Raw genomic sequence first — 27,370 nt, 5'->3', positions numbered from 1 at the left:
TGAACTTGCATATAATCAAAAGTTTACTCAGGAATGACCCCAGGCAGTGTTTCAGGTACCATCTAAGGTGCCTGAATTGAATTAGGGTCAGCCGCATGTAAGAGAAGCATTTTACCTCCTACACCATTTCTCAAGCCCCCAGGCTCTTATTGAGAAAGTTTTCAATAGACTCACAAACTATAGCCACAAATTCACTATTTCCTAGATTTATAAAGTAGGCATCCATCAAAAAAGTTATTTGATTACTACACTCTAGTAAATGAAGCTCAAATAAATTGAATCAGGTCTGACAAACCAGGAAAAAGAAAAGTTTATTAGGTTCCTAAAACTGACTTAAACAATTACCACAGCCAGAGAAGAGGCTCAGTGGTAGAGCACATGCCTTGCATGTGTAAGACCCTGGATTTGATCCCCAGTATTGAACAAAATCATAAAATAGATTGCCACAGAACAAGGAGGAAGAGCACAGTGTCTAAAAGTGCCTGCCTTATAAACATATGGTCACAAGTTCAAATCCCCAGTGTCCTTCATGTGCTGAGCATGATCCTGGCACCTGTTGTTAGAGCCTGGCAACTTCACAACAACTCCACTGTCCATGATCCCCACCAACGATGAAATTTCCAGGTGCCACATACAGGCATGTTTAAGTACCACAAAAAAGGGTACAACCCCCAGATAGCATCCTAACTAAAAAAGATGCAGAGTGCCAAGACCAGGAAGAGTAACCTCTTGCAATCTTGTGTGCAGACTGTAGTGACCCTGATTGAGCACCACAAACATGTGTCTAAACAAAGAGCATGAAACTGGTGAGAATGTGTGCAAGCACAGCAATTAAAGGAATGCAAACCACAGCAAGCACCGCAGCCAAGAGTGTAAGTATTCATGACTTGATATGTACCCACAGCAAAAACCCACCTAAAAAGACCCCAACAGCTGCCACCATTCCTACAGCCAGACTCTACAGCCTCATGACTGAGCTCCACAAGAAATGCCAAACTGACAAAAATTTCAGGTACATTGGGATTTTTTGGCTGAAAACTCCAGGCCTTTGCAGATGGAGTTGGATGGCCTCCCATCATCCCCACTCCTATATTTCCAGAAGCCCTGGCAGACATGCCCACATTCCACTACTGCCGCCATGTGAGCTCACTGTCCAGTTAAATATTCTGGGCTTTCTGGAGTGTGTGGCCCAAATGTGACAGCTTCATACTCTATAATACTAATTTCCCAATAGGAGTACACAAGATTGGATAGGAATGTAATATAGAAGTCAACTAAGCTTGATTAACAAAAACATTAATACAGAAGGCTCAACTAGCAACAACAGCTTAGTAAACCCTCAGACAAGGACTTAATTATGATGAGATATAACATAAATTTCACAAATTTTCTTTTACTGAAGTATTTTTTTTATAATTCCTTTATCCATTCAGTGGTAACAAGCTATATAAAATAAATTATTTTGGGCCTGTTTGAAGGCAGGCTTGAGGGGTGGCTAAGAAAATGTAGACAATGGTGGAGGGAAGATCAGAATGGTAGTGGGATTGTGTTTGGAATATCAAATGCCTGTAACAAATACATCATGAACAACTTTGTAAACCATGGTGTTTAAATGAAGTGGAAAAAATATATATACAAGCGTCACAGCCAGGAAGGTATGTAAAATTCCTGTTCACAATAATAACATCAACAAGGGGGTGCGGGGGTTAAATTACCACATATTTAGTGGCTGAAAACTCTTTACTCCCTCACAATTCTAGAGGTCAGAAATCTAGATTTAAGGTATTAGCAGAACGATACTACCTGTGAAGGTTTCTAGGAATAATCAGTCCTTGCCTGTTCTGTAATTCCTGGCATTCCTTGGCTTATAGCAACATAACTCCAATTCCTACCTCCATATTACACTGCCTTCTTCCTTTGTGTCTATCTGTCTCTTCCTCTATTTATAAAGCCACCAGTCACTGAATTTAGCATCTACAACCCTAAATATAAGAAAACTGCATCTGAAGATCCTTAAGCTAATTATATCTACAAAGATCCTATTACAGAAAAAGACCAGTTGTTTATTATAATTATAAAGATGATCTGAGAGGCTGGTTCCTTGAAAAGGAAAAAAAAAAAAACTTCAGTGAACAAAACTACTGCATTTATTCTTAATAAAAAATATTTTAATTGTCTTTTTCCCAAAAAATAAAATGGAGGGAGCTAGAAAGACAGTACGATAGGTAAAATGCTTCCCTTGCACACAGCTGACCTGGGTTCGATCCTCAGCATCCATATAGTCCCCCAGCACCACCAGGAGTGACTGATTCCAGTGCAGAGCCAGGAGTAACCCCTGAGCAAGGCCAGGTACACCAGCCCCCCATCTATGCCACCCCCACTCCCACAAAAAAAAGAAAAGACTATAGACACAAAACAAAGGAATACACAGTATCAAACAATGACAAACCTTTGGCTTTGGGTTATAAAAAAGAAATTACCAAGCAAAGGACTGAGGGAAATGAAGAGGTGAACACAAAGTTAACATTGGTGAAAAGAAGTCTTGGGTACTTTGGTGATGCTGAGGTGTGGTTACAGTGTACATCAAAAACATTAAGTGTTTAACATTCTTGTAAATAGATTATCTAAACCATGGTAACAAAAAATTTACTTCAAAGAATAACAACATGGAATCCAAAAACAATTATTTCTCCCTCCCTCCACCACCACCAGCTTAGTGCAAATCACAATCATCTGGGGGCCAGAGAGATAGTACAGCAGGCAGGGATCCCTGACCAGAGCCAGGAGTAAGAACTGAGCAATGCCTGAGTGTGGCCTAAGGCCCACCCACAACCAACCACCACCAAAAAAAAAAAAAAACCACACAACTCGAAATCATCTGACCAAAGTGTGTTTTTAAAATGTAAATCTGCTATGTCACTCCATAAAACTGCTACCTTTCCTCCTAGGAACAGAATCCAAAGTAACCCTCCTCTCCTCCACTCCCCATCTCATTCTTCTGCAGCTATAACAAGTCTCCTTTCATCCCAGAATGTACCTAAATTAAAACCATTTTACTATTCTGTTTGTTTCATCCAGATACCTGAATGGCTAAATCCAGTCATTCCTCTGCTGAAATGTGACCTTTCTAACAATCCTAACCTTGCATTCCTAGTATTCACCCTTTACTCCCTGTACTATTTTAGATAATACGAATCTGACATTACACATTTGTTTCTTGCTCTCAATCTCAACCCACTAGGAATGTAAGCTTCATGAAAGCAAGTTTGGTTCACTGCATACTCAGCATTAGAATAATATCTGATATATATTCGTTCAACAATAGCTGAAAAAATACACATTAATTTTGAATGACGACAGTATTTATTCATGTACCTCTTCAATATTTTGGTGGGTTTTCTTGGTTTTTTTTGGGGGGGAGGAAGAAGTGGGAGTGAAGGGAGGTTGGTCCACAACTAGTAGTGCTCAGAGGCTATGACCAATTCTGTGCTCAAGGGTTTCTCTGGGGTTGCTAGGTGAACCACGAGAGCCAGGGATCAAATCAGGGCATCCTGCATGCAAAGAATTCAGTAACTGCCCTCTCTCTCTCTCTCCAGTCCCTCAAGTAGTCATTTGGTAAGGAACTATATGCTGAATATTCCCCGGTTACTTTTTATTTATATTTCACAAAATACTTTTTATTTTGCTTTGAAAAACAATTTACCAACAATGTCTTTCTCTTGGTTTGCCAGCAAAAACCAATAGTGCTCAGGGCTTACTACTGTCTCTGTGCTCAGAGATCACTTGTAAAGGTGCTCAGAAAACCATATGAGTTGTTGGGGATCAAACCAGTGTCAACTACATGAAAGGCAAGCATCCTAACCCCTGTGCTATTTCTCCACCCCCAGAAGTTTTTTTACAAGTATTATCAGGTGAAACAAGCAATTGCCTGCCATTAAATGGGACAGGAAAGAACGAGGTACTCAGTCTACTCTTGATATCACTCATTCCAACTGCACTTTCTTTCTTTCTTCTTCCCACACTGCAAGAAGACTCCTGCTTCCCCCTCACCCTCCACCTCCCCTCCAAAAAAAAAAGAGAGAGAGAAAAAAGGAATGTTCTGGAAAATGGTCTCATCAATAGTATTACTGCAGCTACTTTGACTTTCTTTCCCTTCAACACTGTTACAAAGTAAATTCAAGGAACAGAGTTTCCTGGGAGTGAGGCCCAAGTGTTGCAGGACCTGGGTTTGATCCCTGGCATCCCATATTATCTTCAAAGTATAGTCACAAGTAATTCCTGAGTGCAGAGCCAAGAGTAACCCCTGAGCATAGCCGGGTGTGCACCTCCCGCCCCCCGAAAGCTAAGTTTTCTATTTTCTGGGCCAAATAATTCCACCAAAAAAAAAATCATTAAACAAAATCAGAAAGGTCTCTTTTCTGGAGGATTTTTTAGAATCTTAATTATGCTAATGTGTACTGTAAATCAGCAGTGTATATGCACTGCAAACCAAACTTACATTAAATTACAATTAAAATGCTATCTTCAGGATATTATTTGGAAGCAAGTCACCACTTTTTTGTAAGTGATAAAGTGACAAAACTTATTAAAATTATCAAGAGTACCATAAAGCTTGGGCTAGCAGCAATGGAGCAATTTCCTTTCCCCCCCGATATTTCTCTTTGGTATCCCACCACTAAACCAAAATAAGAGTAGAACTGGAAGGTAAGAAAGAATGCGTAAAGGGCTGGAGAACAAGCTTTCCATGAGGGAGCGCAAGTCTGATCCCTGACACCACATGGCTAGCACATCCCCAGCACCACCTAGTTCCAAGCAGCAAGTCACTGTTCAGCACTGCAAGGTGTGGCACAAAACAAGAATGAAATTTTAAGAGCAGAGAAAGCCAGTCCTGTAACATTTTAGACTAAATATTATACTAACATTGGGGAGAGGGGGCACTCTAATTATAGGCAACAGACTTCAAATCACTGGATGACTTTAAAATATAAATGATGATGCATTCACACTCTTGACACAAAAACTGATTCGCTAGCTATTGACTTCTCCATCATTTCCCCATCTCTCTGCAGAATACTCATGCTGCAGGCTTCCCCCATCTTGAAATCCTTCTTGTGGCCATTCCTTTCACTCCTATTCTTCATTAGTGCCAGTTTCCAATCTTCAACTCTTGAGCCTAACATCTGCAGAATATCTATAGATACATGATGCTATAAGAAGTGGAATTAGTCACAGCTCTAATATTAAAGAAAACTCCTGAAACTTGGAGGTCTGACTGGGATATGAACCAACCACACCCAGCTCCCAGGAGACAATGCTACCTTCAAGCCCAATCCTGCAACAATCCTAAATTCTTTGAAACTAAAAATAGCTCGGCTGTTGTCTCATCTGCCAGCAGATGGCCAAACTATTTTTAATTCAGGATTTTAAGAGAGCAAGAATGGATGAAACTAAGCTAGGGCAGCCTCAAAGGCCTCGCTGCAGAGTTCAGTGTGTGCTGCAGAGCACAGCAGAGGGACAACCTGGAGCTGCTCTGGGGTCTGTGGGATTCACAGACTGTAACAAAGTGATTTGCTTCCTTTATAAAGCTACTCTTCAAAATAAAGACTGACACATAAAACAATCTGACACATTTTAAAGAATCTTCATACCTTTTTAAAGGCTACATTATTCATATTTCTTTAATAAAAGTAAAAGTTTACATATGTCTATGAGAATAAATTTTATACTAATGGATTAAAATTTTCCCTTTCAGGTAAGATTTCCTAACAACAGTTACCTTCAGAATATGTGACGACCTTTAATTTCACAAGTGTTACCAATAGAAAACTTACTTATAACTGGCATTATATTAAAAGAGTCTGAGCAGAAAGATGACTCAATGAATGGGCTGAATACATGCTTTTCATGTATTTTTTCAGGTTTGATCCTAAGTACCCCCAACAGAGTGTGTAGCCTCTGAACACCCCTGGTATGCACACCCCCCAAAAAAAACCATAATAGAAATAAGTGACTGAATTAATTGCAAATAATAGTGCTTTCTGCATTTTCTGACATGCCAATGATTTTAGATAAAAGGATGAAAGTCTGACAAAATGTATATGTACATACACACACACACACATACACACACACACACACACACACATATTTTGCCCTTTAAGTTCCACAGTAAGCACTCAGTACGGGGGAAGGATTGCAGAAACACCACCACAATAATTAACTCTACTGTCACCGTATTACCTAAATTACAATTAAAATTTGTTGAAATATGAGGGTGAAGTATGAGTAGAGAATGATGCACGCACAGCACTCTGTATCTCCTCAATCCAACTCACAATAGATAAGATCAGAGATGACCAAACTAGGCCATTCCAGTTTACTTTCCCATTTTCCTGCATGGCCACACAGATTATCAAAAGATCAAAGTAGGCCTAGTGTAGCTCTCAGCTATGAAAAGGAAAGAGAAAGTCTACAATAGTTTCCGGGGAGAATATGTGTTGGGTAATACTACATTACTCCAAAACATTTATCTACAAAAATAAAGTGAGTTTTCCTATTAAATTATGCTTGGAAACAACATTTCCAATTACTCTGATTCTGTAGAAGCCAAATGTAACTTTGTAACCTTAAAAAAAATGAAAGGAAAAAGTCTACCTCTGAGAGAAAGGACTTTGGAGTCTAATCTCTGCCTGGGTAGCCACAAAGCTTCTTTTACCTGGAAAGTCTCACAAAGTAAAACTGGCAAAATACATAATAGACAATACTGACAGTATATTAAAAATATGACCTAACATGGAAAACCTGGTCTCAAAACCTGAAACTTTTGTTTGAATCTCAAGTCTCAAGTTCTTTAATCTGGAACTCATTCATAAACACGGAACAGTTCTTTAAATATTCTAAAAATCACTCTCCTTTCAGGACCCAGTTTTTAAAAAACACTATTTTTCTACTGCAGGATGTCTTCTCATCTATAATGGGAATGTTAAGCTTCAAGAATAACAAAAGATGATCTTCTTCATCAAAGAGGCCAGAAAACTAAATTTAAAAGACACATCTTAAAAAATGCAGTTTCTTCCGTGTTTCCATTATCAGCACTGTGAAGTCTCCCAATAAGGAAACAGCACAACATATTATAGGAAGCATTTTTCTATTTATATTTCTTTTAATAAATTAAAGGCAAAGTTCCTTTTAAACTGTCTTAAGCCTTTCTATAACGCACATTTAAGTTACTCTAGGTTTTTTCTCTTTGAAGAACGCTTTAATCCAAAGTCCAGTGAACAAGCCTCATTTCCTCTTCAATTTGTCTATTTCCAGCGATATAAAATTAAGCGTAAGCATTAGGAATGCATCTTCGTGCTCAATGTTCCGCTCTCTACTTAAATAATTTCATCTTTATGGCCGTAATAGATCAAGGCTCCCCTTTTAATAATCCTCTCCTGCCTGTCCTAGCCTTAAGGGTATTGTTAGGATCTGCCCTGCATCGGGCTGCATTACACTCGATCTCTTTCCTCTGAACTATAAATCACAATTCAGGCTCGAGAGCAGCTGCCACGGTCCAGACATGTGGCTGGTGGGTGTCATTGTCTTTTTTTTTTTCCCCTCCACGTTCCCCCCCCCCCCCCCTTTCAAAGGCTATCCTTGATCGCTAAAGCCGGCTCATCTTTTCGCTCCGTCCCCGTCTTTTATTTCGTCACCCCCCCCCCACCCCGTAACCTCTGGTCTTATTCTTCCAGGTCAGCCCAACAGATCCAACACCATTACTTTGTGCCTTCCCCGTCGCGGGGCGATGTCAAGAACCCGCGGCCGCTCTCTGCCCCATAAACAAACACAGGCATAAATCCTTTCTCAAACTGTCACCTGGGGAACAACTTCGGCCTGTCTTTCCCCCACCCCCCCACCCGCCCCCCACCCATCTCACTCCCACCCCAACGATAAAGTTAACTGCAGTGACGACTCGGGAACCCGGCCCCACGCCCAGTCTTGACAAATCAGCTCCACCTCACTGGCCCGGCGGATAAACAACAGCTCGTCCGCGGCGGCTCCGCCACAAAGGGTGGGGGGCTCGGGTCCCTGGCACGGCCGCGTCCAGCGCCCCGGCCCCGCCGCGCGTGTCCCCCCCACCCCGGGGCCCGAGCGCTGCCCTTCCGCCTTCCGCCCCGAACGCCCCGCGGCCAGCGGAGTTGCTGTCAACTCCGGCCGGCCGAGGCCGGAGGCCGTCGCTGCACCCCCCACGCACCCACCCACCCACCCAATCACCCAGCCTGCACCCCCGGCTCCGGGGCTTTCCACCCCCACCCCACCCACCCCCCGGCCCGGGCCTCCTCGCGCCTCACTCACCTAACGCCACCTCGCACGCTTTGCGCAGCTGGGAGTGATGCGCCTTCTTCACTTCCTTGTCGGCCAAAATCTTCTCCAGGGCCCGCGTCAGGAACATGTTCTTGGTCTTCTTGCCCTCATACATGGACGCGGACGAGGAGGAGAAGGAGGAGGAGGAGGAGGAGGCGGCGGCGGCGGCCAAGTCCAACCCGCGGCTGCCGGCGGCCGGAGGGGAGGAGGTGGAGGGGGAGGAAGGGACGCGAGGAAGGCGACGGGGTGGACGTCGGGGAGGAGAGGCGTGGAGGGCAGCGGCGGTGGCGGCGGCAGCGCCGCGCCCGTCGGACCTCTCCGCTTCGCCCGGCCCCGGGGGGCGCTTCCCGGCCGGCCACCCCTCCCCTCACTCACGCGCCCCTCCGGCGCCGGGGCGGCGAGGGAGCTCAGGCCGGGCGGCCGGGGGGCCGAGGGCCGACGCTGCGGCGCGGCCGCCTCCTCAGAGCCGCGCGGGCGAGAGCGGGGCCGCCCGCGCAACTGTGGCGATGAGCACCCGCCGCGGCCGCGGACTGGCCTCCATCACCGCCGACCTGCCCCGGCCGCCATGTTGGGAGGAAACGACGCGTCACGCAGCGGCCAAACGGCTGCAGAGGAGGAAGCGGCGGCGGCGGTGGCAGCGGCGGCGGCGGCGGCGGCGCTGCCTGGCCCAGAGCTGCCGCGGCGCCGCGGGGAGGCTGGGGGCGGAGGGCGGCGCGGGAGGAGCGGCCCGAGCTGCGGCGCTACGGCGGCCCGGCGGGGCCTCTCGGCCTCCCGCGTTCTCCTGCAGGGCGGCGTGGGGCGTGGCGGGCGTCCTGCGGTGCCGAGCCGAGCGCTCGGGGCGCCCCCGGGATGCTCGGCGGCTCCGGAGAACCCCACCCCTGCTCCCGCCCCTGGGAAACCAGATCTCAGCGTTTGCCGCACTCGCTTCTCCCACTTTCTGGATCTCCCGGAGAGTGGGGGACTTCAGCCCTTTCCACCCCGGGGCGGGGAGGGGTGTCGCGGAAACGCGGTTGTCGCAGGTTCGCAGCCGCCAGACTGGGAACTACAGTCTTGAATCCTGTCCCCCCTCCACCTCAGCCCATCCTCACACACACCCCACCTCCCGCGATCCCCAAAGAAGGCGGACAGGGATTCGGGAACGTTGCGCTTTTTCTCGGTGGGAGACAGTGTATGAATTGCAGGCTGTAGATTTCTTCCGAACTAAGCCCAAAGTTAAGCGAACTGGACGGAATGCAGCTGATTGATAAAGGCCCCTTAGAACTCTCGTGTTCTCTGTGCCTTGACTACCAAGATTCCGCCCAGGACTTGAAAGCCTAGTTCCAAGGGGAAACGCTTTCAGATAAGGTTCGCCACACGTTAACACACGTGACCTTAGGTCGGCTCTGGTACCAAGAGAGAACTCTTCTAGGGTTTCCCTTCAGAGCGGAAAACTATAATGAACCAGCCCTAAAAACTATGTGCAGGACATTGACGTAGGTGCTTTAGGGGTGTATCAAGTTCAAAGCTGCTGTGAAGCTCTATCAACCCAGGGTCAGAAATTGTAGGACGTGTCTCTTTTCATTGGTTCTGTTTCCTTTACTGAACTTGTCCTAATACAACCATCCAAACATAAGACCGTGACAAGATTTGAGAAAGATCCTTTAAAAAATAAAAAAACAAAAAAAGAAATTCAGACCCTAGACAAGCAGATACAGATTTAAAGCTTTATTGTCCTGAAAAACATCCATAAACTCGTTAATTTCATTTGAAGAGCTGTCTAGCTTCCTGGAAAGGATATTGAGTATACTTACAGATCGGAAATAATGCTGATTTCTACGTACATTCTAATAGATAATAAACTTTTGAGAATAACGAATTTCTAATTTATATTGGTTGCTTTAGAATGCCATTGTTGTGCAGATCCTTTTACTTTGCATGGAGGTAATTATGTTCTCCATCCTAACCTATAGTTAGATGTAACCTTTCAAATTTAGTTCTTTAAAGAAAAAAAAAGGCCCTCCCGTTGATCATCGATTGAGCGGCCCAGTAATGTCTCCATTGGAGACTTTGTTGTTACTGTGTCTGGCATATCGAATACTCTCGGTAGCTTGCCAGGCTCTCCGAGAGGGGCGGAGGAATCGAACTCGGGTCGGCCATGTTGGCTGCATGCAAGGCAGACGCCCTACCCGCTGTGCTACATATATACATATATGACATATTTATATACATTTTGCAAAACTTTACCTATTCTGTAGCCACGTGCTGAATGTAACAACCACAAGTTAGGAATGGACCCTTTAGCAGATGTGTCTCAGTAGTAGACCTCCTGTTTTGCATGTGTGAAACCCTGGATTTGATTTCTGCTAAGGCAAAAAAACGAACATATATCCCTAAATTACCACTTGAAGAAGAGACCATCAACCAATCAGGAATATTTTTTTAGGGCTTTACATGAGCAAACTAGTTCTGTTTAATATAGTTTATACTCAATATATCTGGGATTCATTATTAACACATAGATCTCTGTACTCAGATTGCTCAGCATAGCACATATCTCAGTCTACATAACACATATCTCAGTCTACATCATCTGCTCACCTGTTTAGTGGTTATCTGTTTCCCTCAGGAAAATAAATACCCTGTCTAACATAGAGAAAGCCTTTGGTATAAACTTATGGAAAGTAACTTGGTTAAATGAAATACACTGGAGTAGGTTAGACAAGATACCCTTATAAAGTTTACTGCATATTTTAGGAAAAGAATCTTTTTTAAAAATTGCTAATGAGAGGCTGGAGTGATAGCACAAGCGGGTAGGGCATTTGCCTTACACATGGCCGACCCAGGTTTGATTCCCAGCACCCCATATGGTCCCCTGAGCACCACCAGTAGTAATTCCTGAGTGCAAAGCCAGGAGTAACCCCTGAGCATCGCCGGGTGTGACCCAAAAAGAAAAAAATTGCTAATGAACATATAATTCCAATTGTATTAAGCATGATTAAAGGAGAGGATGAAGTGGTACAGAAGTTTAGGAATTAAGATCCAGAAATGAATTCCTTTAAAAAAAAAAAGTAATATTATGGGTCAGAAGATAGCTAAAAGGTCTAGTGCAGTATTTATCACCCAGAGGTCATAACCCTCTCTGATTGGGGGAGGAAGGATGTGCCAAGGGTGAAAATTATTTGAATGAGGTATGAGACTGGGGGCAGCAAATAGGACAGGGGTATCATAAGAAGGAAAGAAGGTCAGAAGGAGGCCAGGGTCAGAAAAATCTTGAAAAATACTGCTCTAGAACACATGTTTTGGGTCCTGCGTTCAAACCCCAGCACCACAGACTCTCCTAAGCACCTTTGAGCTCTAAGCTTGGAATACCCCTTGAGCACTTCCAGGTGTAACTAACCCATAAAATTAAAAAAAAAATAAAAACACAAAAATTACAGTATCATTTAAACTAAGACCTTGGAGACCAGAGAGATAGAATGGAGATTAAGACATTGCCTTGCATGCTGCTGGCCCTGGTTTGAATCCCTGGCACCTAATATGGTGTCACTACACAGCACCCCACTTGCCACCCCATTACCACAGGAGTGACCCCTGAACATATAGTAAGGAATAACTACTGAGCACTGCTAGGTGTGGCTCAAAAAAAAAAAAACAAAAATAAAATAAGATCTGAAGGAAATTAACTGAAGTAAATTAGGGAAGAATTTTGAAGTCTTCCTGGAATTTGGAGGTTAGCAAGTGGGGATGGAGCTTGGCAACTTTCAGGAACCAAAGAAATCATTATGAAAGTTGTCAAGGAAACATGCTACCAGTAAGGATAAAGAAGAAGCAAAAACCAGATCATACAGAATCTCGTAGACAATGTGAAGTTCTGGGATTTCATCTCAGTCACAATAGAAATGTATAGATGAGTTAAGTGGAAAGAGACCATATTGGTGATTTAAAAGTAAACGGCTGGGGGCTGGAGTAACAGTACAGCGGTTAGGGCATTTGCCTTGCCCGCGGCCGACCCGGGTTTGATTCCCAGCATCCCATATGGTTCCCAGAGCACTGCCAGGAGTAATTCCTGAGTGCAGAGCCAGGAGTAACCCCTGAGCATCGCTGGGTATGACCCAAAAAGAAAAAAAAAAAAAAAAAAAAAAAAAAAAGTAGACTTCTGTATCGAGAATGGTAAAGGTAAGGTAAAGGCCTTCCCGTTGATCGTCGATTTGCTCGAGCGGGCCCAGTAACGTCTCCATTAGAGACTTTGTTGTTACTGTGTTTGGCATATCGAATACTCTCGGTAGCTTACCGGGCTCTCCGAGAGGGGCAGAGGAATCGAACTCGGGTCGGCCATGTTGGCCGCTTGTAAGGCGAACGCCCTACACACTGTGCTATCACTCCAGCCCTAGAGAATGGATGTGAGGCAAAACAGTGCTAGTGTTCTTAAGGGTGGTTTGGGCTGCTCTCCAGGACAACCATACAAAGGACTGAGAGATCTATAGGATTTAGAAGTCTTCATTCCCTAACAAAGTTAGCAAATGGAGCTGACATCCAGTCCCAACATCTGCCCAGAGGAAGGCAGGGTTTCTTTCTCAGGACTCCATTTTATGCAATGCTCAAACTAATGGTATCTGAGTGATGGTAGATGAGATGGAACAAAGTGGATTCATTGAAGATATGTTTCCATGACAGACGGAAAGGACTTGTTAATGAAATGATTCCATACGTTCCTTATATTGCACTGTAGCACTGTCCTCCTGTTGTTCATCGATTTGCGCGAGCAGGCACCAATAATGTCTCCATTGTGAGACTTGTATATATTCCTTATATTACTTAGGTAAAAGGAAGAGGTTACAAGTGAATAGGTTACATTTCTGACTGAGCCAAAGAATGAGTAGAAATGCTGTAAGTGGAATGGGTTAAACTGAGACTGGGGCAGGTTAGAGGATTAAGGTATAACTTTCTACTTAGAAGAATCACCTTCTCTAATATATGACCTAGATAGGAATGATTTTCATTTCTTTATCTCATGATAAGATTCATCTTCCCCATTTCTGGTGGTGGTGATAGATGGGAGGAGAGTGCAGCCTTAGATGACAGTCGTTGTCATCCAACTGGAAACTCAAGATACTAACTCTGAACTTCCTGGAGTCAAAATCTGCTCAGACCAAAATAAAACTGATGTCCTTGGAAGATAAAGGGAAAGGTAATATTTCCAGTTCTTTATTAACAAGTATGGCAGGGAAGAAAGGGAAAGGAGTTTGGGGGTGTCAAACTAAGGCAACTTTTACATGCAATTAGAGATAAATTTTCTGAGAGTATGTTTCCTTTTACTTTTTACTGCTATTATTGTTGTTTGGTCCTTGTCCAACCTATTTAAAGTAAGAAATCCAATTTCAGAATTTATTTGCATTTGGCTTCCAGCTGTTCTCAAAACATTTAGATAGTCTGCTTCTAAAGTCCACCATCCTCTAAATTAATTTTTTAAAATATACTTTTCCTAAACATGATTGCTTTTCTGAGACCATGTTTGTCTCTCAGCCTATAATCTGAACTTCCTGTCATGTCATCGCCCTTTATCTTTTTTCTCTCATCTAGAACTTTGCTAAATATTACAACCTTGGTTTTTCTCTTTGAATAGTATTCCCACTTCAGTTCTAAAGAGCCAAATATTAGCTAACAAGAAAAGGTTTTGATGTGGCATTTTAGCATATTGGTACACTTTACCATCATCCTTCTAAATTTAGATATTAAATTTAATGTAACATGAACATTAAATACAATTTTAATAATAGTTTTCTCGAGCGGGCCCATATTTTATTGATGTCAAAATTCAGTCTTGCATCAAAAATAGTATCATGGGGCTGGAGAGATAGCATAGCAAATAGGGCGTTGTTTTGCATGCAGTCGAACAGGATTCAATCTCTGGAACCCCCTATGGTCCCATGAGCATTGCCAGGAGTTATTCCTGAGCACAGAACCAGGAGTAAGCCCTAAGCACCACCAGGTGTGACCCAAGCTCCATGTTCCCCAAAAAGGTATCAAGTTCATTTAAACTAAAAAGACTGATGCTCAACATGCTCTCTAGGTTTTATTAGCTTTCAAAACATTCCATAGCTTGATCCTTCACTGACTTCCCAAATAGTTTGTGATGATGGTTATGATGACAATACAACAACAATAATAATATCAGTGATAATAATAACAGTGTATAGCATGTTATGAAACACGCACAATAACTAAATGAAAATTTTTTTATTATCTTTAATTTATAGAGTGAGACTGAGAATTCAGATCAGTGGTATTATTGGATCACAAGCTTAAATTAGTTGAAAAGCCCTGGTATCTACTGATTATTAATTGCTGGTCTGAGAACTAGTGCGCTGATGGGTGCTGGTTATCAGATATAGCAATGCTGAAAATTTTGATACTTGCTCAGGTCATTCATTTAAATAGTGGTGGATATTTGGTCTACTCTGAGCATTTCTGGGAGGTACTCCTGAGTGTAGTAGCTAAGAGCAGTCACTGAGCACCCCCTGGTATGGTCCAAACCACCTGCCTAATGGGATGGGGAGGGAAACACAGAGCCTCACACAAGGCAAGCATGTGTTCTACTACTTGATCTTTTCCCCTCTTTTGAAAGTTTTCTCACTCTACCTCCTACAGCACCAGTCTCTCTTATCTGTCCTTTTATGCCATTGTCCAGTTCACAGATTACATCTGTTTGTATATTCCTGGTAGTGTTTAATCAGACTGCATTTCCTCAACCCTGAACTGCATATTTTTGAAGAGGTATACAGGAAAAAATAAAGCAGGAAATTTATATCAGATGGGATATATTGATTAAACAGAAAAGTACACTTTTCTTATGAACACAATAAAAAAAATGCCTTCTCCAAAGTCAAGTCTGTTTTCTTTTCATGTAAAGAAGTTTGTAAGTTCTTTTTTTTCTTCTGGTCAGGAGGACTCCCAAGCAGTGGTTAGGGGACCTGGGGTTTATTCTGGTTGATACAACTAACCAGGCCATCAGTTCAATGCAAGGGACCCAGAATACAGTGCTACTCATCCCTTGTGATGCAGAGGTTAATCCTCAGGCCACTTGGGCAGTGTCTGGCAGAGGAGTGTGGGGGACTCCAGGACTGGGGACAATGTAATGCAGGGTTCAAACTCCCTGGCCCCTGAACTATCTCCGTGGCTCCAAATTTGACATCTCTCTTTCATCAGTCTTCCTCTTTTTATCTTTTTTTATTAATAAAATAAGTGGATAAAGTATATCTTCTATCTAAGAAATTTTGCTCATGAAAAACTATCCATGTATTGGACATGGTAGAGAGAGGAGGGGGGTTAGAGTGAGAGAGTGAGATTGGTAGACTGAATAATTTGATTTAGAGAGAAAAAAAGATAAGAAATACAAGCAAACATTTTTTGAACTTGAGAGTATAAAATGGTACTTAATATTCAAAATGAAATTTCAATAATGTAGAATGTTGTTGCATAAAAAATGATAACTCTGGGTCAAAATATTGTATGCCTAAAACTCAACTACCAATACTTTGTAAATTATGGTTCTTTAATTAAATTTTTTAAATTTAAATGACAAATCTAGAGCCAAAAAGTGGAAGTAATAGAATTTTCCAAAAAGTATAAAATGCCTATTACTACTATATTTTTAAAATAATAATGGTGAAATCATATGCCTTTTTTAAAAATTTGGAGTGGGAGGGGCGCGCAAGGCTAGTCAGTCTAGTCATCCTGGCTTCTTGAAGGTGCTCAGGGGTCCATATGCCGTGTTGGAGATTTTCCAGGGGTTGGCAGGATGAAAGGTAAGTGTTTTAACCCCTGATAAACATACCCTGCGACCTGCCTTTTTCTCTCCCGTGCTTGTATTTAAATTTCCTAAAATCTATGGGTTATATAAATTTCCCGGAGCAAACTGATTCTTACTTTTGGTGGTACCTTTACCTTCCTATTGTAATTTCTCTTGCAAAGCCACACTCTTAATAATTACAATTTATTACACGTTTACTTTCTCTGACTCTCTTTACAAGAAGATTTACAAAATCCACCTAACGGATTTTTGCTGTTGTCTTTTACAATTGACAGAAAGAAAGGTTAAAGAACTTAAGTTGTCCAAATTTACAAAACAAAATTTTAAATATAATTTTGGTTCTATCCAAGTACTTCCAAGTGTAACGGTGAACTACTTGGATTGTATCTCTGAGTGTAACCCAAGCACCACCAGGTAAGATGTAGGTGGCCCCTAAGCACCTCTGGGCCTGAGCAGAATTACACTGACAAGGCATTAATCCAGCTGGGTGGTCTGGGCCCTCTGAGCATTGCTCTAGAACCTCTCTCTGTTTCTTTTCTTTTTTTCTTTTTGGGTCACACCTGGCGATGCACAGGGGTTACTCCTGGCTCTGTGCTCAGGAATTACCCTTGGCGATGCTCAGGGGACCATATGGTATGCTGGCAATCGAACCCACGTTGGCTGCGTGCAAGGCAAACGCCCTACCTGCTGTGCTTTTGCTCCAACCCCTCTCTGTTTCTTTCTTATTCTCCCACCAAACAAACAAAACCCCAGTTCCTACAGTAAGTAAATTTACAATATCAACTTACAAAATTGCAAAAGCAATGGGCAAACAGGAAATATTTCTACACAGCAGTGTAGAAATTATGTATCATGCCAGAACAACTGTAATCACCTTATATTTTATAAGGTCCCACTTCTTTATGTTCTAAGAAAGATAAGGGACAGAGTAGTAACTACAACAGATATCCTGAATTCTTTTCCCCACCCTATGATTTAAAAGTGAATATTCATGGACATCTGATTTTTAACTGTGAGAGACCTAGTATGAGTTCCGGCAACTATCCAAAGACAGTTCCATACATATGCAATAAAAGTCGTATCAAATGACATCCTCTGGTTACATTATTTTGTGCAGTGGTAATTATGTTCAAATAAATACCAAGCATAGCCATGAACTAGATAAGAATTAAAAAGGAAATGCAGCCTGAGGGAGTAATTATTTGATGATATGGAGTGAACTGCTTATAGGGTCTGTTGTGCACTGAATTGTGTCCCTCATTTCGTATGTTGAAGCCCTAACCCCCAATGTGATTACTTGTAGATATAGCTTTTAAGAGGTAATTAAGGTGAGTAAAGAGTAAATCATCCAGATAGGCCATAAATGGAATTTTCTGGGTAATTACACTCAATTCTACTCACCTATAAGTAAGCAAGATTCTTGAAGTAAATTATTTCACAACTATAGTATTTTTTTAACTGTTCCATGAACACTCACTTATTTAACAGCATTTTTAGGCACTTTTTGAACCTGAGTTTTTGCGCAAATCGCTAATACACCATTCATAATCCCTGAGGAATACCTCACAAAATACAATGTCAATATTGGTGTCTTTTGTTGTGTGGTTTTGTTGTGGTTTTTTTTAATGGCAGAGAGACTTACAAATGTGTTCAGGAAGTGGGGCGGGGTTGTGTGTGTAAGTAAGGGTGCATCCAGTGGTGGACCTAGGCAGGTCAGTGGTTCAATATGAGTTTGATGTGGTTCTGCTCAGACTCTTCAGGGCTAGAAATTACCTGGTGGTGCTCAGGTGCTCTCCAGCCTGTACCTGGTGGTGTTGAGGGGAGCATGAGGGACTGGGATTGACCTGGGTCAGTTGCTCGCAAAGTATGTACCACAACCCCTAAACTAGCTCTCCAACCCTCAACATTGTTTTGTTTTTTAAATATCATTCCTGATATCTAACGATAAAGAATCTTTTTGAAATACTTCAGAAAATTTTGAATTTATTATCACTTGATCACTTGACTTCCTGTTAATCATTGATTTGCTCGAGCGGGTGCCAGTAACGTCTCCATTTGTCCCTGTCGCGTGCTAGTGTAACCCAATGGCGTCTGTTCGCTCTAGGAACATGAAGAGCCTCAAACCGATCGTTCATGATCTTGATGAAGAAGTCTGACCATCTGGTAGGTGGGCGGCCGGGCGGTCTTTTGACATCCTGTGGAATCCAGTAGGTAACAGCTCTAGTCCAGCGGTTGTCTTCAAATCTCATTACGTGTCCAGCCCATCTGATTTTTGACACCTTGGCAAATGAGACAGCGTCCCTGATTCTTGATCGTCGACAGATGTCGGAACTCCGGATTCTTTCTCTCATTTGAGTGAAACATGATATTCCAAGCATAGCTCTTTCAATTCCTCTTTGGGAGACCCAAATAGCGTTCTCGTCCTGTTTACGTAGGGCTCAGGTCTCTGAGGCATATGTTAATGCAGGAAGAACAGTGGAATCAAAGAGATGTGCCCGGAGCCGGAGGTTCTTCATCCTCTTAGTTATTTCTTCGATGTTCTTGAAAGCGTTCCAAGCCGCTCTCTTCCTCCTGCGCAGCTCGGGTGCCAGGTCATTTGTCATGTTGACTTCTCAACCTAGGTACACATAGCTGTTGCATTCGGAGATGGTCGTTCCGTTGAGAGCGAATGGGGTGTCAGGAATGAGGCTGTTTCAAATAAACATTGTCTTCATAAGATTCAGCTGTAGTACGACTTTTCCACACTCATGGTCGAAGTCCGCCAGTATTTGTGCCGCTTGGCTGATGTTTGGTGTTATTAAAACAATGTCATCAGCAAAGCGGAGATGGTGTAGTTGCCAACCATCTATCTTCACTCCCATTCCTTCCCATCCCAGTCGTCGCATGATGTTCTCTAGGGTGGCACTGAAGAGTTTCGGTGAAATGGTATCACCCTGCCGAACCCCTCTCTTGACATCAATGATTACTCCTTTGTAGAATGGTGAGATCCTGGTAGATCCATAATACAGCTCACGGAGGATCTTGATGTATTGAGCTTGAATGCCCTGATTGGCTAGGCTTCAATAACTGCTTCCGTCTCAACAGAATCAAAGGCCTTCTTTAAATCAATGAACGTTAAACAGAGCAGCATCTTGAACTCCCGAGAAACCTCAATGAGCTTGGTTATCGTGTGGATATGGTCGATGGTGCTGAATCCTTTGCGGAACCTGGCTTGCTCACATGGTTGTCCTTCATCTAGTGTTCTGCCAATCCTATTTAGGATGACTCCAGTGAACAACTTGTAGATGACAGACAATAGGCAGATCGGGCGATAGTTGCCAATGTCATGGATGTCTCCCTTCTTGAACAGTAGTACAGTCCTGCTGGTTTTCCATTGGGACGGAACCTTGCATTCAGATAGGTAGGATGTGAAGAGCTGAGCCAGTGTATTGATGAGTACTGACGAATGCCTAACAATCCGAATCGGACGTTTACATTTGAATAGATGTGGCTCACTGCCGGCAGTTTCTATCTTCGTTGTCTACGCACCAACATCTCATTATGATGAAGGCGAAATTGAGAAGTTCTACATGGAGCTGGAGAAGTTCTATAAAGAAGACCACACCTTCTACAAGATCATTGTGGGTGATTTTAATGCCAAGATAGGACCGAGAAGATCAACTGAAGAACTTCACATCGGGACCCATGGCCTAGAATGGAACGAACAGAGTGAGAGACTGTCTGAGTTCATCATGTCGACCAAGACCATCCATGGTAACTCACAGTTCCAGAAGGCTGAATCTAAACGTTGGACATGGGAGTCTCCCGGTGGACGATTCCACAACGAAATAGACCACATCATATTCAATTGACGGTTTTGCCTGACCGATGTCGCTGTTGTCCCAAAATTCTGAACGGGATCAGACCACCGTCTCCTTTGTGCAAAATTCTACCTCACAGAGCGGGGAGAAAATGCTGCAAAGTTTAAAAAGAGAACTCCCAGAATGACCACCAACTGGGAGCTCTTTGGCACTATTGCGGCAACATGGGAAGATGCCACTGTTGACAACATTGACGAGGAATACGATCGACTGGTTCAGCACCTCCATGATTGTGCGAGGAATGCCAAGAGAGAGATAAGCCACAAAAAAAATGCCTTTCTTCGAAAACTCTTGAACTTATTCGCCAACGTGGTTTGGCGCATGCCTCAGGCAACCGCAAGCAAACGTCCAAGCTCACAAAGCAGTGCAGAGATGCGATCAAGGAAGACCTCAAAGAGAGAAGAGCAGAAGTGCTGGTAGATGCCGCAGAAGCTGGGAAAAGTATTCGTAAAGTCCGCCTGTCCTTCGACAACTACAAGACCAAGATGACTGCCCTCCGACATCCTGATGGAGCAATCATATCCTCCAAAACGGCAATAGCTGAGCTCATGGCCTGAGCACATGACCCAGAGTAAGCCCTGGGCACCCCTGGATGTGGTCAAACTCTCCCCCTAGCAACCCCCACCCCCATGCACACAAATAACAAAGCTAGTGTATGAATCTGTGAAGACTAACACCTTGCTATTCAAAGTGTTATTGGAAGAAAAGTAGCATCAGGAAGTAGCCAGAAGAGCAGAAACCTTGTTTCCTTACCAAAATAAGGACTTCAATAAAATAAATACCTGTCAGTGGATTTATGTGCTCCTGAAGGTTTTTTGTTTCTGTGTTTGTTTGTTTGTTTGTTTGGCTTGATTTTGTTTTTTTGGGCCATGCTTGGCAGTGATCAGAGGTCACTCCTGGCTCTGTACTCAGGAATTATTTCTGGCAGGCTCAAGGGACCATGTGCGATTCCAGGAATGGAAGCAGGCTTGGATGCAAGCAAGGCGAGTGCCCTACCCACTGTACTTTCACTTCAGCTCCTGCTCCTAAAAGTCTAAGAAATACTGCTCCAAATGTTGGGAACTTGAATTAAGTCAGTGTCACATGAGGGCAGAGAAAAAGTTCACTGAATAGACTTTAGTATTTGTGTAAAGAACCAGAGGGACGTTAGACCCTAGAATCCAAGAATCCAAGGTCTACTCCTATCTCCATGGTATAAATAAAAATCTATTAACTTTGACATCTTTTTGATTGAGTTTCAGGGCATATTGTTCTCACACCAGTCCCTTCACCATTGTCCACTACCCTCCACCAATGTCTCCCACACCCCAGTTTCCCTCACGACCCCAATCTGCCTATGTGGCAGGCATTTTTCTCCTTCCCCATTGTCCGAGTGTTCCCTTCTCTAACTTATACCCCCTCACCCCTGCCCCAGTGCCAAGGTTCCTATTAAAGATCAGTTCTCCTGCTCTTTGTTTCTATTGCCACTAGGCATTTGATATTCCTCTATGAGGTTTCTTTATGTCCCACATATACAAGAGATCATTCTGAGTCTGTTCCTCTCCCTAGGCTGATTTCATGCAACGTGATACTCTCCAGATCCATCCACATTGCAGTAAATTGCATGACTTTATCTTTCCTTAAGTATTCCATTGTGTATATGTACTATAGTTTCTTTATGCAGTCATCTGTTCATGGGCATTTGGATTGTTTCCATATTTTTGCTATAGCATATTGTGTAATATGAACATAGATGTGCAGAAGTCTTTTCTGCTTTGTGCTCTTTGATATATTTTCTACTTCACTTGTCAAGTAACGATAATCCAAACAAAACCATGCTTCCAGAACTCCCCCAATTAGTTACTATCCATTAGTTGTTACAAAAGTCAAACCGAAAATAAATGAAAACTCTTGATAGGAATTCTTCACTTTATTTATTTAGGCCAAACTCAGAGTAACAGGGATCAAACTCAGAATCTGAAGCATGCAAGACATGTACTTTAGACTTTTATGCTATCTTTCCATCTCAGGGATTGGTTTTTAATCTCATCGTTGCTAGATTAAATGTATATTTAATACTATTATCAGAGACCAGTTTTATAATACATATGCCCAGACTTGATTAACTATAGTTAGATTTCTCTGAATCTTATTCTCAACTAGGCTTTAGCTTTGATAAAAATCATAGATACTGAACATTAATGATATTATCTATCCCCCATCTCCCCTTTCTCCTCCTCAGAGAGTCCTGGAAACATTGGCATGGTTTTTGATAGCTCAAGACCACATCTGTAAAACACAAGGTTAGCACTCTAAATTCCTGCATAAGAAAGCTCAATTCTACCTGAAGAATTTACTGTTTCTTGCAGCCCCAAACTGGTGACAAGCATTTAGATCGCTAAATTCCCTTTAGACCAATCACCTCAGTCTTTTTTCTGACCTTTTGAGGCATAAATCTGTCATCCAGGAAAGTCTTTTCAAGGATCTTTCTTTGAGATGCAGACACTCGAGGAGCTAATGCTCACTCTAACTTGGTCCTAGTAAAGACTAAGGGCCCAACACTGCATAGTGGGTTCAATGCTCTAATCTACACATCTGCCTCCTGTCTTAAAAGATATGAGGAGTGGACTAGGGGTGTATCTCAGTAATAGAGCACATGCTTTGCATAGATGAGGAACTGGGTTTGAACCCCAGTTTGAGAAGAAAAGAAGGAGGAATTTGCTTCTCCTCAGTATAAATGTCAATTGCAAACCCAGCTGACCTAGACACAGGGGAAAACCACCTTAACCCCTCTCAGTAACTCATCCTTAGCACCCTCAACCTTCAAAAAAAAAGTCTCTTAAGATAACTCAATGGGTTGAGTGCATGCTTTGCACGAGGGAGACCTGGGTTCAATTCCTGGCACTGCACCGTCTTCTGAGCACAGAAGCTGGGTGTGAACTCAAACCCAGTAGTATGATGAATGAATTAAAATCTCTTGACTTTTGGGTTTAGCAAGATTGCTGGGCCGTTTTTATTACTTTAACAGTTACTACTGAGCAAACTCTGTTGTTATTGTTTTAGATGATGACAGTTTATTTATCTATTATATACCACATCCTATGGTGCTCAGGGACTACTCCTAGCTCTGATATCAGGGGCCACTCCTAAAAATGCTCTAAGGACCGTGGTGTTGGGTGTCAAACTGGGGTTGATTGCATGCAAGGCAAGCACCTTAACCCTTGTACTATCACTCCAGTCCAGTTTTATTTATTTTTGACAAGAGTAACACAAGATTATGATTCAAAAGATCTGGGATATTATAGATGTGGGTTTTTTTATTGTTTTATTTTATTATCTGACCACCTACAAGATGGTCAGACTTCTTCGTCAAGACCCTGAATGATCGGTTTGAGGCTCTGCATGTTCCTAGAATGAACAGATACCATTGGGCTACGCTAGCACACAACTGGGATGAATGGAGACGTTACTGACACCCGCTCGAGTAAATCAATGAATAACGGGGATTAAGTGATTAAGCGATATGCCAGACACAGTAACAACAAAGTCTCCAATGGAGACGTTACTGGGCCCGCTCGAGCAAAGTGATTAAGTGAAGTTTTATTTTTATAAAAACTCCAAAGTTAAGTCTACTGATGCAGAGTGAGAATCTACTAATAATTACTCCAGGACAATGATTTTCAACATGGGTTCTCTGGACAAAGAGTAACCTTATTACCTGGGAATTTGTTAGAAATGCAAATGCTCTATCAGTGGTGTAGAGGTGTATTATACATATATATCTAAACTACACAGCCAACAACACTGTAAGCATGAGACTCAAACTACAATAACCAGATATTAATTTTGTGCCAATCAAGGAGGAATTGGTGTTAGAACATTGTATGCCTGAAACACTACTGTGGACAACTTTGTAGATCATGGTGCCTTAGAAAAATTTTTAGAAAAATTAACAGTTAAAAATAATTTCATCAGTTTTAAGAGCATTCTATCATCAAATATTCACTCCCAGCCCCACAAAAGAAGAAATGTAAATGTTTGACCCCAGTAAATAAACCTACAGAATCTGAGACTCTAGAGGTCAGGTGCAATAATTTGTATTTTACCAAGACCTTGTGCTATTCCTGATGGATTAAAGTTTGAGAACTATTGCTGTAAAAAGGTAACTTTGCTATGCATGATATAATTAGGTCTTGTTAGTTAAATGTAAATTGGAGTTCATTTATGCCAATAAACATTAACCTGAAGAACATGTGTACAAAATTTCCAACTCCCATTTTATACTTTTTCTCTCTCCTTTTATTTTTTTGACTATTTTCCTCTAAAATAAGGACTCTGGCCCACCAAATTTTCTTGGTAAGCCAAACTTCATTAAGCTTTGAAATTGTAACACAATAGCTAACTGACAATGACAAAATTGGTCATTAGGAATAGTGAGTAGAACCTAGAGTTCAAGGGACCTGAAAGATGGTACATTGGGTATGCACTTGCCTTGCACAATACCAACCTGGATTCAATTCCCAGCACCCCAGATGGTCTCCCAAGCACCACCAGAAGTAATTTTTTGAGCACAAAGCCAGGAGTAAGCCTTCAGCACTGCTGGGTGTGGTACCCCTTTTGAAAATTCCTAAATTAGGGCCAGGGAAACAGCTCAAAGGACTAGTGTAAATGCTTGGCATGTAGGAGACCCAGTTTGATTCCTGGCACCATATTGTCCCCCTAGCACATCCAGGAACACCCCGTCAATGCATGTTGGGAGTAGCCCTTGAGTATTGTTGGGTGTGACCACCACTCCAGCGGGGCAAAAAAAAAGTTCTTAAAGTATACTCTTTTTTAATATTTTTATAACTAGATATTATGTTCCAGAAAAATATACAAAAAAGAAAAATAATATTTTTTGTGTGTGGTTACTTTTTCTTTCTATATTTGTAGTTGAAAACTCAATATGCTTGATTCCAACAATAAGTAGCACCTGAGTTTTGTCGGCTTCTTCCTTCTCACTCCCAAAGAGAAAGGGGTATGCTAAGGAGGCTAACAATCCTTCCTGAGAGAGAAGGCCATTGAATGAAGAAAGAAAATGACAGTTTTCACTTTCTCTTCTCACCAGTCACAGTTAAAGCTTTTTAATCTCACCACTCAATTTATTTACGAATGGAAAAGCATTCCACAAAAATAACTCTCTGTTTTTGGAAAAACATATCATAGAAAAAATACTCTATGAGAAAGTTTTCCTGATATTGGAAAAATATGTATTTTTTTATTTTACTAAATTAAATATATATGTAATCTTGGGGTAAAATAATTGAAAAATGTCTATTTTGAGGGATAGGGAAAAGGAGGGAAAGAGAGATAGGAAGAATTCTTTCAAAAACATAGAGACATAAAGTCATCCTTAACTATGGAAACAAATAGATTTTGGCAAAAGAGATAAATCTTTTTATCTGTTACATTAGAATTTTTAGGAGCAATAGCACAGCGGGTAGGGCGTTTGCCTTGCACGCAGCCAACCTGTGTTCGATTCCTCTGCCCCTCTCCGAGAGCCTGGCAAACTACCAAGAGTAACTCGCCTACACGGCAAAGCCTGGTAATCTCCCCGTGATGTATTGGATATGCCAAACACAGTAACAAGAAGTCTCACGATGGAGACATTACTGAGCCTGCTCGAGAGAATCGATGAACAACGGGAGGACAGTGACAGTGACAGTGATATTTATTTTACAAACTAGTTTCAGGAGAGGCTTGATTAGCAATGTCATATGGGGAATGTCGTTCAAGGCCATCTACAATGTTCTTCCTTGAAGAATGATCCACCCATTTGTTCTTCAAGGAACCAAGAGTATATTTTTCATTTTCATTTTTATCAATATTTCTTTTAATTGGCTTTGAAGCTCTTTAAATAACTGCCTGTTGAGTCTCCAATCTGGCTTGACAGACCATTGCCTCATTCACCTGAGCACTAGACACAACAGGTTAAACCGGTCTCCAGAGTCTGTCCTTTCTCCCCACACCCAGCAGTAACTTATAAGAAGACAAAGGTGAGCTCAGTTGGGCGGGGCCGGGGTGGTCTTTGATCATTTGTTGAAGAAGTTAATTATTTCCTGAACTTCCTCTTCAGCAATATTACCCACTATCCCATGAAATCCTGGAACCATTTCATTACTTCAAGGTTCACGACTTCATTAAGCCATAGGTCCTGCTAGCTAAAAGCCTTAAAAAAAATTTTTTTGGTAGCAGCAAACAACAACCTTAGTAGCATTTCCTAACTTCAATCTGTGACACAACAGTGAACTTCTCACACTAAGAGGTGTTGGTAGTGTGGAGAGAAAATTCTCAATTTTTGGAAACCTTGCCATTTTGTCAGTTCATGGGTAGGAGAAGCAGCTGGAGAAGGATTCTCTGAGCTGTAACGTACACATGACAAAATTGGTCATTAGGAATAGTGCATTTCATTTGTACACCTTGGCTTGCTTGCTTGCCTGCCTGTCTTTTCTAAAACCCTCTGTGCTGTGTGTTGTGGGTCTTCCTATGTGGCACCTCATAAAAGGATTAAGCAAGACCAGGTACACATCTTTAAAAATTTGTCTGTGGAAGGGAAGGGAAGACAAACATGCAGAACAGTAACCAATTGCAAAGCAGTATGAAATAAGTGATAAGATATAAAGATAAAGGGAACTAAAGGTATGAAAAAGAATAAATGTGGGTCTTGACAGAGAGGGGATTTCACTCAGTAGCAGCCAGCAGTAGGCAGATTTCAAGTTCAAATAAACACCATCAAAGGAGAAAGCAACTGTCATATGTAATGAATTTAATCACATATTATATATGAAAGTCCTGGGCACATGGTTTTACTTACTGTTGCAAGAAGCAATTAGCACTGAGTCAAGCTGTGAAGGCTAAAACCATTAATTCTGGGGGCTGGGGCAATAGCACAGTGCATAGGGTGTTTGCCTTGCATGCAGCCAACCCAGGTTCTATTCCCAGCATCCATATGGTCCCCCAAGCACCGCCAGGAGTAATTCCTGAGTGTAGAGCCAGGAGTAACTCCTGTGCATCTCCAGGTATGACCCACTAAAAAGGCTAAATAAATAAATAAAGGTAAAGGTAAAGGCCCTCCCGTTGATCGTCGATTTGCTCGAGCGGGCCCAGTAACGTCTCCTTTGGAGACTTTGTTGTTACTGTGTTTGGCATATCAAATACTGTAGCTTGCCGGGCTCTCCGAGAGGGGCGGGGGAATTGAACTCGGGTCGGCCATGTTGGCCGCTTGTAAGGCGAACGCCCTACCCGCTGTGCTATCGCTCCAGAAACCATTAATTTTTAAAGCATGAAAAGGTGTTCCAGGAGGATGTTCAAGCATGAAGGAACAGCACGGAGGAGAGTTGGCAGTGTCAGGCTCAGA

General features: G+C 42.4%; 1 protein-coding gene across 1 annotated transcript in view; it reads right to left on the bottom strand.

The window, feature by feature from the left end:
- ARFGEF1 (ADP ribosylation factor guanine nucleotide exchange factor 1) overlaps window positions 1-8,670 on the bottom strand; it is a 132,162-nt gene extending 123,492 nt beyond the window's left edge. The window contains exons 1-2 of the mRNA XM_056130521.1: window positions 8,509-8,670; window positions 8,338-8,478 (exon numbers count right to left, since the gene is read on the bottom strand). Coding sequence (XP_055986496.1) covers window positions 8,338-8,461 — 124 coding nt within the window. The 5' untranslated portion in view covers window positions 8,462-8,478; window positions 8,509-8,670. The remainder of the gene's footprint in view (window positions 1-8,337; window positions 8,479-8,508) is intronic.
- Between the last annotated feature and the right edge of the window lie 18,700 nt (window positions 8,671-27,370).

This window comes from Sorex fumeus, unplaced genomic scaffold (assembly GCF_029834395.1).
Source record: "Sorex fumeus unplaced genomic scaffold, SorFum_2.1 ptg000002l, whole genome shotgun sequence".
In the NCBI taxonomy this organism is placed as follows: Eukaryota; Metazoa; Chordata; class Mammalia; order Eulipotyphla; family Soricidae; genus Sorex; species Sorex fumeus.
The sequence above is the reverse complement of the archived record's forward strand: the minus strand, read 5'-3'. Positions and strand labels throughout refer to the sequence as shown.